This window comes from Bufo bufo, chromosome 2 (genome assembly GCF_905171765.1).
Source record: "Bufo bufo chromosome 2, aBufBuf1.1, whole genome shotgun sequence".
In the NCBI taxonomy this organism is placed as follows: Eukaryota; Metazoa; Chordata; class Amphibia; order Anura; family Bufonidae; genus Bufo; species Bufo bufo.
The window spans coordinates 755600198-755616405 of record NC_053390.1 but is presented as its reverse complement, the minus strand read 5'-3'; the positions used below and the strand labels follow the sequence as shown (position 1 = coordinate 755616405).

The 16208-nt window shown below is 44.3% G+C and overlaps 1 protein-coding gene across 2 annotated transcripts in view; it reads left to right on the top strand.

The window, feature by feature from the left end:
- The window catches only part of STIM2 (stromal interaction molecule 2), an 87151-nt gene extending 78238 nt beyond the window's left edge, over positions 1 to 8913 (top strand). The window contains exons 11-12 of one of the 2 annotated variants that reach the window (XM_040419010.1): positions 3938 to 4139; positions 7971 to 8913. In XM_040419010.1, coding sequence (XP_040274944.1) covers positions 3938 to 4139; positions 7971 to 8445 — 677 coding nt within the window. In that variant the 3' untranslated portion in view covers positions 8446 to 8913. Of the gene's footprint in view, positions 1 to 3937; positions 4176 to 7970 lie in introns of both variants that reach the window. The other variant, XM_040419009.1, reaches the window with a different exon arrangement.
- The last annotated feature ends 7295 nt before the right edge of the window (positions 8914 to 16208 follow it).

Sequence of the window (16208 nt, the reverse complement as noted above, 5' to 3'; positions counted from 1 at the left end):
TACATGGATTAAACAAAACAAATGTCCCAAAGGCTGCCATAGCATTTAAAAACAGTTTTTGAGATTTTTAGAAACTTGACCCAGAGCAGGGGGCTGTCTTAAATAAAGGTAAAACCCCTTACACACTTTCATATGTCTCACTGCTCTGTTCCCTGCTGGCACTGCAGCACTGACGACCCTTCCATAGGTCATGTGATCGCTGCTGCCAGTCAATTGACCTCAGGGGTCATACATGACCGCTGAGGCCTATGTTTTGCACCCTTCACCCCGATGATGGAAGTGTCCAGCGCTTGTGCGGATACAGCAGTTTACTCCTTGTAACTGCCAATGCACTGAAGCTTTCAACACCACTGGAGAAGAGGATGCAGCAAGGGAGGCAGTCATATGGGCAAATCACATGACTGGCGCAATCTGGAGCGCCTTGGACATGGTGGCTGTCACATGCACTGTTGACTCGGGGTCCAGTCGTATCATGGGTGGCTGGGGGCTTCGGCGTGTCTTCTGGGGTTAAGGATTGACCACCTTTTAGCACTTCACATGCCAGTACTCAGCAGCTTATGACATTTATTACATTTTAGCAGAAAGTGGTCAACCCCTTTTAAAGGGGTTGTCCAAGTTATGAAAAAAATATTATAGCACTGTAAATCTGATGGGCAGCAATGTAAGGGTAAGCTAAGGGTACTTTCACACTTGCGGCAGAGAGGATTCCGGCAGGCAGTTCCGGTACGGAATTGCCTTCCGGATCCGTCAAAACGTATGCAAACTGATGGCATTTGTCAAACAGTGCAAGATCCTGATCAGTATGACAAATGCATTGAAATGCCGGATCAGTATCTCCGGTGTCATCCGAAAAAACTGATCCGACATTTATTTATTCCTCCCCCCCCCCTAGGACGGAACTCAATGCCGGAAAATAACGCTATTGTGAAAGTACCCTAAGCAAGTTTTAGGTAAAAAAATAATTCTCTTTCCTCATTTGCCTGGTTCTCTTCTGGCCCTTTGTTTGTTTACCTGCAATAACAATCTCTGCCCCTCCTCCTGCTCTGCAAAGGGAGTGAATACAAGAGCTGCCCTGAGTGACATGTCGTCTGCCTGCTGGGATACTCGGCAGCATGTTGTATGTGTAGGACTACAAGTCCCAGCTGTACAATGACATTGCTGATACACACAGATCTTCCTCCCTACCTGTTCTTGTGCAGAACTCCTAGTCTGTCAGCTCCTGTGCCCAGCATTTGTGCCCTCACTGCCTGCAGCCACTTGGTAAAGCCTTCAGCCCGGAGTCTGTGCTCCTGAAGGGGTTTATCTTTCCTGAAGTATCCAGTGGGAGGGAGACACAGGGCAGAAGGCAGTGAAGGGGGGTGTGGCCAGCACTGTGACGTCACAAAACATCATCTGAGCAGGGAGAGAAGCTGAGCTTACAGGTCATGTGACCGTCAGTGAAATCTGAGAAAGGAGCAACTACAGATGCAGTAAGTGCATGGTAAAGCTGTTACATTTGGTTAGTTAGGAACATACAAAGAACAAGAAAATAACTGACAACTCCTTTAAATAGACTTACCTGTAGAAATCTATGTGTGGGTTGTATATTTATTATAAATGTGATCGCAGATTTTTCTTTAAAGGGGTTCTCTGGGGTCTCCTATATTGATGACCTATCCTCCAGGATAGGTCATCAATATCAAATCGGCAAAGGTCCGACACCCAGCACCCCCTCCGATCAGCTGTATGAGGAGACGGACGCGCTCGCAGCTACTTGTGTGGATGTAATTTACCACATTTTATAACTGCTCCCTGCAAGGATCATTTCACTTATTTGTATGTATATTGTATGCGTGGCCTCCCTTCTACTAGAAGATGAGTATCATATAATTTCTGTGACTAACCTGCTTCTGACAAACATCAGAGCCTTTCATTATTGGATATCCTCAGTAGTGCAGCCTCAGTCTTTCTGCCTGCTGCATTAATGAGACCAGTCGTATTTTTTATATAGAAATATTTTTGGGTAGGTCTCTGTAAGACCCAAAAATGCCCCCAGTTCTATGTAGGCGTTATGTCTCTGCTCATTCTAATATTCCCCAAACCTGCAATATATAAGCCACAGTCTCCTGAGAAATGCTTGGAAGTCACGTACACTAAGGGAGGTGCGGGGTGTGGAACTGCTGCCTGTAGACTGAGGGATTATTAATGTACACGCCAACATACGTGAACACAAGATTTGGCAGTGACCATATGTCTGCTTAAGGATTGTTTTGTCCTTTTTTTTTTTTTAAATGAGATCTCTCAAATGTTTACCAAGGGTTTCACCTCTCCTGTCAAGGCTGATTTAGTAAATGCTTACATTGCCCCATAAAATAATAAATCTGGAGCATCTTCTCTTATATACCTGCATTGTGCCTTCCCTCTGTTATTCCTCCTGTAAATGCTGTGCTGCCTTGTCAGGGAGGCATGATCCTATGCGCCAACAGTGTCTGCACTGATGGTCTCCCCTACAACATCTGTGTTCAGTCGACTGCCATGGGGAATACTAAAACCCAGTTGTGAATGTGCTCATATATTTCTAGGAGGAATAAAAGTTCTGTACAAAACCACATAAAAAATGCTGGCATTTAATTGGTAATTAAATATTGACATTGCTATTACTGTACACTTGTCCACTCCGCAGACACATCCTTTTTAACAAATATGAACTCCGGTAAAGTTCTGACAGGGAGAAGTTGAGCAACTTTGCTCATCAGTCTCTAGAGCATATATTTTGTGTTGTGCCATTCCTCTATTATTTCTGCTAGAAGTCTATCAATAAAGGTCCACCTGGGTGTTACCAGTAGGGGGTGTGTCCCTGCACACTGACATTTATCCAGTCACTTCTACCCATGTCTGGACACACACTACAACTGGTAACCCATCTGGACCTTCATTGCAAACTGCTAGCAATTCATTCATAACTTTTAGCCGGAACAAAACAGCGCAACATTAAGAATCGATACTCCAGAATGGTTCTTACAAGGTTCCCAGGTTTTAGGACCCCCCCCCCCCCCCCCCACCGATCTGATAAGCTGTTCGAGAAGGCACCGGCACACGCAGTAGCGTCGCAGCCTTTTCTTGGCTTCTCCTACTCCAGTGACATCAGGTTCATCAGTCATGTTGCCTAGGTGCAGCTCGGCCCCATTGAAGTGAATGGTGGTGCTACTGCAAGCGAGTGGTGCTACTGCAAGCGCCGTTGCCTTCTCAAACAGCTGATCGTGGGGATCCCAGGCGTCTAACCCCCACCGATTAGATACTGATGACCTATCTAGCGTGTAGTTCATTGGTATAAAAGTCTCGGAAAACCTCCTTTTACATGAATTCCCCCACCCCTTGGGGCACTACTGTAGTCTATAGTCCTCTCTAACTGGACTTTTCAAATATCTACTCCTCTCCTTATTGCTGACTGTCCATATCTTAGTGATGGGGAGCAGGTTTAAAGGTTATTTACCATTGAACCTTGATTAGTTTTGGAACAGTCATTGCATTTCTTCTTTACATGTAGTTGATTTTACTCTATGCGTTCACAGGAGAGAGGTGCTAGGACGCTCGCCACCAATGAATCTGCTGATTTCTACTACAGTTATGGAGGCTAGCCTGTAATACAGATACGCACTGTTTAACTTGTTTAGAGGCCCCCCTAGTGTCCGCACAAGCAAACTGCATGGAAGAAATTTAGGGCACACAATCTGCAGCCTGAAAATCTATTGGAACCTGTCCAATAATGATTTAGTTATTAATATGAGCAGCGTTTCGTACGGAGAAAATGTCTCCCTCTCTTTAGAGTTATCAGGGTCTAACTTTCCAGTAAACAGCTTCCTGGGTGTTTTTATCCTATGACCTAATGCTGTGTATTGAAAGGATTTATTTTTTTCCCTCTTTCTGTGTGATTAAAATTCCCTTCCTGTCTCTGTAGGTTCCATTCTGAAAACTCATGGAACATTGGCACGCAGCAGCAGCATGTGTCGCCCTCGACGTAATGTAATTCCACCTTCCCCCCAGTCTCAACACGTCCTGCAGTCACCTGATCCCGACATTCTGTCGGTATCGAGCTGTCCTGCCCTGTACCGCACCGAGGAGGAAGAGGATGCAATCTACTTCATTGCAGAAAAGCAGTGGTATGAGAAATTAAGTCACGCTAATATGCCTAAAAGGTAGATGGTTTACCGAAATACCAAAGCGCCTATTTCTAGTCTCTAGCACCTCTAATCTACCTGGAATTCACATCGACACAGAAGCAAGTACAAATCCTAGAGCCTTGTGCCGTCATCACCGGGATGATCTGCGCCAGAGCACCCGCTGTAATGTTAGGCAAGGTTACTTTCACATCCGCGCTTTTGCTCTCCGGATTTGAGATCCGGCATGGGATGTCAAAACCCCACAAAACGCTTCCGTTATTATAATACGACCGGCTGCATCCGTTCAGAACAGATCCGGTTGTAATAAATCAAAAATTAAGAAACCGGATCCGGCACTAAAACGATTGTGAGTCAGTGGGTGCGGGATCCATTTTCTTTGTGTTCGAAAAAACAGATCCGGCACATTGACTTACATGGTTTTTGGTACCAGATCCGGCTTCTTCAGTTTTCATGCGCACAGAAAATATCTGCTTGCGGCGATTTTGTGTCAGACATGGGAACGGGAATTCGTTCTGGTGCACTCTGTTCTGGTTTGCTCAGTTTTTGTCCCCATTGACCATGAATGGGGACAGAACTGAAGCGTTGGGCTGCGGTTTTTGCGATCTTAAAACCGGAAAGGAAAACGCAGATGTGAAAGTAGCCTAACCTAAGCAATGACCACAATTTGTTTTCAATTATTTTTTTTTATTTTTTTATTCATACTGTTGCTTGCTTTTGTGTGGATTCTTATTGCTAATTTCTATACCTGCTTTTAGTTTTTTTTCCCATTACCTGGATATTTGCGCAGAGCTCACAGTCTGGGAGTTTTTTTTCTCCCAGGCTGTGAGCTCTGCGCTGTGATTGGCCAGCGCTACAGTCTAGGAGAAGGAGACTCCCAGGAGAACAAGGGCAGACTCCGCCTACTATATAATCAAGTCCCCGAACATACCGGAGGGCATGGCAGGAGAACGGAGCGGCGCCCAGGGATAATAAGTGCAGTGAGATCCCTGGGCGCCGCTGTACAGATCATGACACTTAGTTCACAATGTCAGGATCGGTGAAATGTCCTCCTTAATGTAGGCCTGATATAACAAAACAATAACAAACACAGGTGCACTCTGCAGTATTACTAAATCCTCAAACTGTTTTTAAAATTGAGAGATTAGTCAACATGTCCTACGGTGTAGAACATGTCTAAGCCCGGACACCGCGACAAGGTTTCTCAAGTAGCCTGGGACCCTACACTCTCCTACCTGAGCCATATGGGCGATACCAGGAGCCAGTGGGCAAATTACAGGAGCATAAGGCCGACTCACAAACAACTCACCAGTTACCTCCAGCATGTGGCCATGCTTGCAATGGGAGGAGGGAGGAGTCTGTGAGTCCCACTCAAGACTGGCTGATATGGCCCAGGCCTCACAGGTGCACCTAAATGTGGCCTGTAGATGGAAAACAGGCACATTTAAATTGGAGTTTATACACCTCCAGGAATCTATATATACAAACTAAAAAGACAGGTTGGCATTAGCAGGAGGTGCTCAAACCCACATGCAGTTGTGCATATATATAGGGGAGCAGATCCTGCACTTGTGGCCCGTTGCTAATGGCGATCCCCAGTAAAAATCCTCCCTCCTCCCATTGCAAGCATGGCCACATGCTGGAGGTAACTGGTGAGTTGTTTGTGAGTCGGCCTTATGCTCCTGTAATTTGCCCACTGGCTCCTGGTATCGCCCATATGGCTCAGGTAGGAGAGTGTAGGGTCCCGGGCTACTTGAGAAACCTTGTCGCGGTGTCCGGGCTTAGACATGTTCTACACCGTAGGACATGTTGACTAATCTCTCAATTTTAAAAACAGTTTGAGGATTTAGTAATACTGCAGAGTGCACCTGTGTTTGTTATTGTTTTGTTATATTGTTATATTAATTATTACATCCGCACTTGTTACCTTGTGTAGGATGTCTATTGTGGTACTTGTGGTTCGCTGCGGGCATCCTCCATTGTATGCATTTTGCTGGGGATTGCCATTAGCAACGGGCCACAAGTGCAGGATTTGCTCCCCTATATATATGCACAACTGCATGTGGGTTTGAAGCACCTCCTGCTAATGCCAACCTGTCTTCTTAGTTTGTTAATGTAGGCCTGGCCCATTTAAGGGTTTTATTAGCCAACTGGAAAGAAAGGGTCTATTTTTTTTTTTTTTGTCCATAGGCTTCGCCTGGTATTGTAAGGGGATGACCTGCAATACCTGGGAAAGCCTATGAAGATGTGAGGCACTGTTTCTATGGAGGCAAAAGTAATCCCTCTTTTCTGAGAACAGACAACCGTTTTAACCAAACCCTTTCTACTATATCTAACTTCCTTTCTCACCTTTTTTCTTTTTAATATGGAATCTGTAACTTGGTTGTATACTAACAGCAATACTTGTGTGCCATGTATTCAGCAACCATTTGAGCATAGTGTAGATCAGGGATCAGCAACCCTCTGCACTCCAGCTGCTTTGAGACTACAACTCCCAGCATGCAAACATGTTTGGCTGTTCTCACAACTCCTATAGAAATTAATAGAGCCTTCTGTGAGTTCCAGAACATCTGGATTGCCGGAGGTTGCTGATCCCTGGTATAGATTTTATTACTCGGGTCTAGGCACCAACATCATCAATCAGACCTTCCAGACTAGTTTTGGTAGTTGCACTGAGGTCGTATACTCGTATAATCCTCAATGGTGACCAACCCCCCTCAATGCATGGGCCCCCTCATATACATTATACTTAAACCTGCTCCCCGACACCTGCGTCGCTCTGGATCCCTGCACGGCCGCTTCTGCATCTCCCCGTCACTCGGATTAAAACCCCTGGATGGGGGTCGATAGATAATAGGACACCACGGGGACAAGCCTCACTAGCCCCACCCACGATTCTAGGGATGCTCGTCCCCGCTACGGCCTGCTATTGGCTGCTCCGGCCCCCCCTGCGGCTGTGCAGGGACCCGGTGCCGAGGAGCAGGTAAGTATAATGTATACGAGGGGGGGGCTGGATTTGGGAGGGGGGGTCATTATAGTGGTTGGATAACCCTTTAAAGGGTATTTCCATGTTATGGTAGATTAAGATATTCCATTAAAGGGGTTATCCAATAGTATAAAAAGCTCCCCCATATGCCTGGGCCCCTCACGTTGAAATTACTTACCCCGCTTCCTGCGCTGCTCCTGGTCCCCACACTGCCGCTGATGCTTTTCCTGGTGCACGGATGAAAACATCCAGTGTTGCGGGGGAGCAGCCAATGGCGGGCAGGGAAGAGACGAGCCTCCCTAGTGGCACCAGCGATGCTAGGGAGGCTCGTACCCCGCCTGCCATTGGCTGCTCCCCCTGACACCGGGGGGTGTTTCATCCGTGCACAGGGAGAAGTGGCGGTGTGGGGAGCGGGGTAAGTAATTTCAATGTGAGCCGCCTGGGCATATGGGGGAGCTTATTATACTCTTGGATAACCCCTTTAATTTATGATTAAGTGGAGCCCAAATGAAGCGAGCACTGTTATAGCGCTGTGTTTTTGTCTCCACACAGCGGGCCCAGTTAAAGGATTGCAGATGCCGGCAGGTCTCTGAACAATAGTTTGGCCAGGAGTACCGTTACGTAGGGCCTGGTTAGCAGGGGATGCAGCACTATACCTCCATTCTCTGATCAAGTGGCAGTCTCAGAGATCAAACCCCAGTGAGATACCAACACTAAGATTCATAGTTTGGATAGTGTTTTGGGTTCATCTCTACAACATTTTTGAATTTATTTAGAAATTTTATTAATTCTGTTTTCTAAACTTTTTATTTCCTTTGTGTCATCAGGGAAGCTCAAGATACAGGTTCAGAATGTGATTCTTTAAACTCTTCAATTGGAAGAAGACAGTCACCACCTTCAAGTCTGGAGGTTCAGCAGCAGCCCATACGGAAGATCTTAAAAGAGGAAACCTCATGTGAGGAGTCTCTATCTACAGACTCTCCTGTAACCACAGATGTTTCTAAAACCTCCTCCCCTGACACCACAGGGTTAACAGAAAGCCAAAGCATGGTCTTTAGTCCAGCCAGTAAGGTATACAATGGTATTTTGGAGAAGTCTTGCAGCTTACACCAACTCTCCAGTGTTTTACCTGTCTCTAAGGCACCCCATCCTTCCTTCCCTTCGTCTCCAAATGACAGCAAGCCAGTTCAAGAAGTCCATGGGATTCCCGTACTAAAGACCACACCCCATGACCTATCTCAGAATGGCGAGAAAAAAAAGCAATCAAAAATTAAAGTCCTGCTGAAGAAAATCTCAAAGTAAACGACTTTGAAGGGATTAAAGACAATGGATGAAGCGTCTTAACGTTTTGAGAATGTAACTCCTTGTGGAGTTTTTCAAGACTGAATGTTCTGGGTGTGATGCTCCGAGGTTCGTCTTAAAATTTTACCGACTGTGAAGGTCATGCCAACTCTTATCACTGAAGTTCAACGGAAAGTGGATCTGTTTACAGTCCCTTTTTGTCTATTTATTTCTGCTCTTAAGTTTTTAGTTCTGAATTTGTAAGAGGCCACTAGTTTGGACTTCCCAGCTCCGACGGACTACTCAAGCCTATGTTGGGGAGTGCCCGATCTCATGTTTACTGGAGCATCTTCTTATCTTTCCACAGAGCTATGACATTTTACATTATGGACGAAGTAATTAATTGCACTACAGTGGAGGTTGTTTTTTCCAGATTGGAAAAAAAATCAAGGAAATTTGCAAGTGAAATAGTGAAAAGATTTGTAAAATGGCAGATAAGAGGGTCTGTTTTCACTTTTAAATCAACCGGGTTTTTAAGTAGAGCCTAGAGTTTCTAATTGGCAAGATTTCCAGGAGAAGACACTCATACATTTTTGTATGGGGGAGGTCTAGATTCACCTATTCTTACTGTTACAGGTTGACGTCCTGCTGTAAAGAGTGTTTATTTCTCTAGGGCTTTCACTGTGATTTCACAGAGCTGTATGATATATGTAGATATTATATAACAAGAGGGTGCCCTCTTGATCTTTTATGCAAGCGATGATCGGGGATCGTTACGGGAGTTAATGCACTTAGATTGGTGCTTTAAGTGCTATTAACCAATAAGCCGAGGATTGTTTACAGGCAAAGGGTGACTGGATTTGCTGTACTTTCTACTGTGTTGAAGTTTGAGGGATTACTGTATTTTGGGCTTACCCACTGACCACATTTAGCATGCAGATGTGCAAACAACACGTAACGTTTATGGTTCCTCGTGTTCGAGTGTTACCGACTCACATGCATTTTCATAGCTCCAAACTGACACCATGGGTATTGCTAAAATGTACTGTTTGCCATAAACCTCTCGCACTGCCCAGGCGACTAATAACTGCAGTGGGGGCCCTTATCGCTCTAACGCGCATTTTCGTTTCTCTGCTACAAGAGATTTGTACATGTTGTACCATACACAATGCCACTTTTAAACTAATAATACTTTTGCTACTACAGACACCTATGTCTACCCCCTTTTTGCCAATACTTTGACATGTTTTTCTCTTGTTTTTGCCTGTTTCAAATCTTAATCACTAGATCTGTTACATTTCAAAATGTACAATTTTCCAATAAACTAATTTATTTGATTTCTGGAAGGGAGTTTGATTCATGGCAAGTGCCTAGTAACTGGTATATAAGTGGGTAGCATCAGGCTGCTTGGGCACCATACAGTAATACAGCATGGATCCTTTACGTGGCCTGATGTGGTAAAATGGGTCAGTAGGCGCTCGTTTAAACATCCTTTACATAGGGCGATGAAAACTGGATTGGGGAGGAAGGATTGTTACTATGCCGGCAGCACATCCCCTGTTCAAATGGGGAGGTGTGCCTCCAACCAGAGAGACTTTTGCCACTCATTGCTGTCCTGCACTTGTATTTGCTATTCACAACAATAGCAAATACAGATGGGGCCTGGCAATTACCATTAATCCCATGGCCAAACTCCATCATGTAAGGCACCCTTAAAGGGGTATTTCCATCTCAGACAATGGGGGAATATCACCAGGATATGCCCCCCCCCCCCCATTGCCTTATAGGTGCGGTTCCCACCTCTGGGACCCACACATATATATCGAGCGGACCCCTGTGGGTCGTGTAGGGCACATTCACAGCCACCCTCAATTCACTTCTATGGGGCCAGCGAAAATAGCAGAGCGCTGGCTTGGCTATTTCCATCAGCCCCATAGAAATGAATGGGAGTGGTGGCCACACAATTGTGGTGCGCTCCCATTCAATCCTATGGGGAGAGCGTTTGGCGGTGGACAGAACTTGGAAAACCCTGGGTCCTCCAGCAGCCACCTTCCCTGCTCTGTTCTCAGTGTAGGTGTGGGTCCCTAGCGATATGCCACCATTATCTGAAATGGGAATACTCCTTTAAGGCCTCCTGCACACAACTGTATCCACAAATCTGCAAAATACGGATGCCGTCCTTGTGCATCCAGCAGGACCCACTGTCAAAAAGCCTATTCTTGTCTGCAAAATGGACAGGAATAGGACAGGTTGTATAATCTTCATCCTGGCCACATGGATGCGGACAGTATATGGATGGCGCCCGTGTGCTGTCCACTTTTTTTGCTGGGTCAGTGTGTGATCCGCAAAAAATGCCGATCGGACACGGACCAAAAATACAGTCGTGTGCGTGATGCCTAAAGATCAGCTGACAAACGAGTGTTGCTTGTTTGTCGGCTGAGAGGTGAGTTGTTTAGATGGGCCAATAATTAGCCGAAGAAATGTTCCTACTAACGTTAGTTTCTGGTCATCAGCCCAGTGTAAAAGGCCCTCAAGTTGTAGGCATTATAAGTAGTGTTGAGCGAACTTTTGTTTTAAGTTCGGCGTCTAAAGTTCAGGTTCGGGTTATCGAAGAATCGCGTTATGGATTCCGCTACCACGGACCATAACTTATGGTTGGTGGTAGCGGAATCCATAACTCTATTCTTCGATAACCCGAACTTTAGACGCCAAACTTAAAGCACAAGTTCGCTCAACACTAATTATAATCACAGGACATGTGCTTTAATTGTTCTTTATTGGTCTTTAATGCCCCTGTGTCCAGGGCAAATCATTTCAAGTTTACTGTCGTGGTATAAACCAATGGCATTGGCTCAGAAGACATCATAATAGGTGGTATTCTTGAAGAGTCCATTAGTGGATAGTAAGTAAACTGTTAAAATAACCAGAAAATGTACACACATTGAGCCAAGCCAAGTTCTGAAGACCTGAAAAGAGAGTGGCTAGGTCATTAAAGTTGAAAAAATGACTATTAAATGGTGGACAATAAGAAATTAAAATTGGTGCCAAATATTTGGATTGTACTATTAGTAAACTTCTCAAGGACTGCTGTCAATCAACTTCCTCAATTATTAGGAGCACTGATGATCTGTTGTTCATTCAATGTTTGCTAATCATGGTCAGCTATTCAGGATGTCATCAGGTCGTGGCTTCCCGAACTTTCATTTGCAATCTGTAGTTATGTACAGATCTGTCCACCCTTTTCCAAAAACTTAGTTAAAGGCTATGTACACCTTTTTTGGGGCAATTTTTTTACAATTCTTGCATTGTGCTAATTTTGAGCTAAAGATATATTTTTTTTCAATTGATCATTAAACATTTGGAGCCCTTTTTCTCTGTACAGGGCTGAGTTTATCTAGTAGCAGGATCAGAATTTTCCCTTTGTTCCTCCAGGCTGCTCACCTGACTGGTTCCATCTCTGACGATATAAACACTCATTATAACTCTGTTCTTATCTTAATGATAAAAATGGGGCTTAACTAAAGGTTTTACCTTTTAGTAATTTAGAGCTAGAGGTAAGTACTATTCACACACCTAGAAAACGTTAACCCTTTGTGAAAATGGCTCAATATTTTTCAAGGGGTTATCCCATGAGTAATGTAAAAAAATGAAAATCAGACATCATATAGCACATCACAATCTTTCTAATAACGCTAGAACCAGCTCTGTGCCTCACATGGATCCAGAAATCTCCACAATCATTTGTTCTGCTACAGATTGTCTTTTCTGCTCTAGCTTAGGACACATGTCTTTTCTGCTGGAGCTCTCTCCCTATCACAGCTCAGGAGGCGTGTCCATGCGCTCCCTATCACAGCTCAGGAGGCGTGTCCATGCGCTCCCTATCACAGCTCAGGAGGCGTGTCCATGCGCTCCCTATCACAGCTCAGGAGGCGTGTCCATGCGCTCCCTATCACAGCTCAGGAGGCGTGTCCATGCGCTCCCTATCACAGCTCAGGAGGCGTGTCCATGCGCTCCCTATCACAGCTCAGGAGGCGTGTCCATGCGCTCCCTATCACAGCTCAGGAGGCGTGTCCATGCGCTCCCTATCACAGCTCAGGAGGCGTGTCCATGCGCTCCCTATCACAGCTCAGGAGGCGTGTCCATGCGCTCCCTATCACAGCTCAGGAGGCGTGTCCATGCGCTCCCTATCACAGCACAGGAGGCAGTTGAAGGATGAAACTGAGCATGTGCGACCTTCTCGGAACAGGACAAAGAAATAAGAAAAAGAACAAACCAGGGCTGTGGAGTCGAGGAGTCTGAGTCGGGGGAAATTTTGGGTACCTGGAGTCGGAGTCGGCAAACAATGCACAGACTCCGACTCCTACTAAATTTAGATTGGAATAAAAAAAAAAAAAAGCAAGTTTAAATCTCCCAATTCACAAAAAGTTATAATTAATGACTTCTCTACTGTAAGAATAAAGACCAATGCATGCAGTGCCTCATGTAACCGCAAAACGAACACGTTAAGTAACCGTGAAGAAGCATGCTTTCATGTGCTTCACTATATGGCACGCAACGCACAATTAGGAGCTGCAATACTTATACTTTCCATAGTGTTGGGTTCTGCTTTTACAGGGAACGCAGCGTCCATGTGTAACCTAGCCTCTCACTGATAAGGGATTAAATAATAATGTTTTTTGCAGGACTAGAGAGTGAGACACTTGTATAAGTGAAGGGAATGGAGGGCCAATAGTTCAAGACTGAAGCTGTAAACCATTGAAAAAACTGCTGTCATTTAGCTAAGGCTATAAAAACTTGTAAACTCCGATTGTTAGCTTAAACTTTAAACATGACTATGGGATTCTCCTAGGAAAATCATGTTTTAGAATAAATGCCCCTTCCTGGATCCTCCCACCGCCCGATCTTCAGCAGCAGATCAGCACACAAAGGAGAAAGCAGCAGCCCAACTACCTCTCTGCTAGAAGAGCTTAGAAGAACTTGTGTTTGTCTTTTGCTTAAACTGTGCAATACAGTAGACTGTTGGCTTCCCAGCCAGTAGTCCTGTGGTAGGTTGCGTTTCTTTCCCTCAAGGAATGTATAAAATACATTTGCATATTAATACAGAGGAGTCAGAGTCGGAAGTACATAAAACTGAGGAGTCTGAGTCGAACATTTATCTACCGACTCCACAGCCCTGGAACAAACGGCACATGGCGCTGTACAGATACATTTTATTGAATACCAGCTATACAAAATTTTTAATTACATGCGTTTACAAAAGTATTCAGGTGCTGGTTTGAAAACTGTAGAATATTTTTTGCAGAACAACCCCTTTAATAAAGACCAATTGAAGATTTTTTATTTTTTATTTTTTTGCTCAAAATGACTAAAATGCAATAATAATAGAAAAAAATTGCCCCTGAAGATGTGCATAGCCTTTCAAGAACTCCACTATAAATTCAATATAATATTTCTGTATGTTTGCAAAACCCTCAACAGGGCGCAGTTCACATCACGACCGCTAGGTGGCCACATGTTAGACACAGAGGATTGCAAAACCATGTTTCTTTTTCAAAGCTCGTCATCTCATGCCGCTCAGGATATGTGAAGCCAAGAGGAACGGAAGGAAGGACACGTTTGTAACGACATGTAAATCAGGTCTGTCACCGTAATGTGCTGCCCTACTTAACCCCTTAGTGACCACGCACATTTTATTTTTTTTTTTAAATCGCATTCAAAGAGCTAGAACTTTTAGTTTTTTTTCATCCATGTACCTGTATGAGGTCTTATTTTTTGCTGGACAAGTTATAGTTTTTAATGCACCATTTTGGGTACATGTAATGATTTGATTACAGCCAGCTGTTGAGCTAAAACACCCTTTTTTTTTTTTACGTCGGTAAAAAGGTGTAGTAGTGGTCACTAAGGGGTTAAGTTATGAGCCTACTGTATTCACGAGGGGCATTTCTACACTGCTTCTTCACTAGTCTGACATGCAGCTGCCAATGACTGCTGAGGATAGGGGGCTCACCAAACTATACTGCCCGACCCCATTGACTATAATGGGATCTGAAAGCCAGCATTTTGCCAGAAAGCATCTGGATTCCATCCTAGAAAATGGGGTCTGGCGATGAACGGCAATATCTGGCTAGGCTGGATCCAGTGAATTCCAGCAGGAAAAGTATGCTGCATCTGTTAAACACAAATGTGAACCTACCCCTGAAAGCCTGGCCACTGTATCTTTTTTGCTGCACTTGTACTGGGAACAGCCCATAAAGGCAGCTAGTTATTAAACTGTCGGCACTGATGTTGATAGTTTTAACCTCTTCTTGTCCTTCGCCATATGTATGCAGTGCATTGGAAAGAGCGTTAATGACCTTCCCCATAATAGTACAGCGCAGCGATCAGGAGGGCACAGAGGCTGTGCGTGCCTGATCAGGATAGGGGTCTGGCTGTTACTGCTGGCATTGGCGCTTCACAGACCGAGGCAACTCCATCTCTAACTTCATCAGTTCCCCGCAATGTGATTGCGGGGTGCCGATGGATGCCATGGCAGGCCGGGCCTGCCAGCTACAGAGGCTTACGGGGTAAAGCCCCTAGGCTGGGTCTCCAAGGCAACTGGCAGTGTAATACTGACAATTAAAATGCAATACAATACAGAATGGGTTGCATTATAAGTGTTCCGACCATCAGAAGTTGAAGTCCCATAGTGGGACAAAAATAAAAAGTTTTTAATAAAACAAAATAAAAAAATAAAAAGTTTTCTCCATTCAATATGTTTACTATTGTAAAAAGTAGACATATTGGGTATCACAGTGTCCATAACGATTGGCTGTATACGAATATCATCATGATCTACCCTGTCAGAACGCTGGGGAAAAAAAAACGCAAAATATTTTTGGGTCGCCCATTAAGGCAAAAAAGTTGTATGTACCCTAAAATGCAACCAATGAAAACGTCAACTCCTCCTGCAAAAAAACAAGCCCTCGCGCAAGACCGTAGCCAGAAAAATAATAAACATTTATGGCTGTCAGAAAATTCTAACATAAAAACATACCGTATATATATTTTTTTCCCAATGAAAACATGAACTTATCCTGCAAAAGTGAGCCCTCACACAAGACGATCACCAGAAAAAAATAAAATAGTGCGCTCAGAAATCCATTGTTTTTCCCCAAAATTTTTTTTTTTGTGTAAATGTAAAAAAACGTAAACCATTATCTCTGTGATCTTACTGACCAGCAGAATTTTCCAGCACGCTGCAGTAACCAAACCCAAAGAGTAAAGCCTAATTTATGGTCGTGGGCTGTACGTTTTCTACACGGATAGCACACGTCCCGATTCATTCTAATGTGTGTTTTTTTGGGTCAGTGTTTTTAGCACGGATCCATCACGTCCATTATACTCTATGGGTCCGTGAAAACCACGGATGCCATCCGTGTTTCACGGATCATTAGAAAGATGCTTTTGAAAAAAAAATTCAGCTGTTCAGTGTCAGTGAAACACGGATGCAACACGGACAGCAAAAATAGGACACATGGACCCAACATGTGCAGCTTCACGGATGCATCACTGACCACCTGCTCACGGATTTGTGAATGAGGCATAATGGTGGAATTGCTGCCTTTTTCCTGCTTTCCAAAATGCAAAATAAGTGATCAAAAAATGTCCCCCTGATAATGGTAATTCATCCCACAAAATATAAGCGCTCACACAACTGCATTGAGAGAAAAATAAAAAAAAACATAGAAAATAGCTGTACTGGTCCCCCAGAGACTTGTGAAAACATGGCGCCTGTAAACCAATTG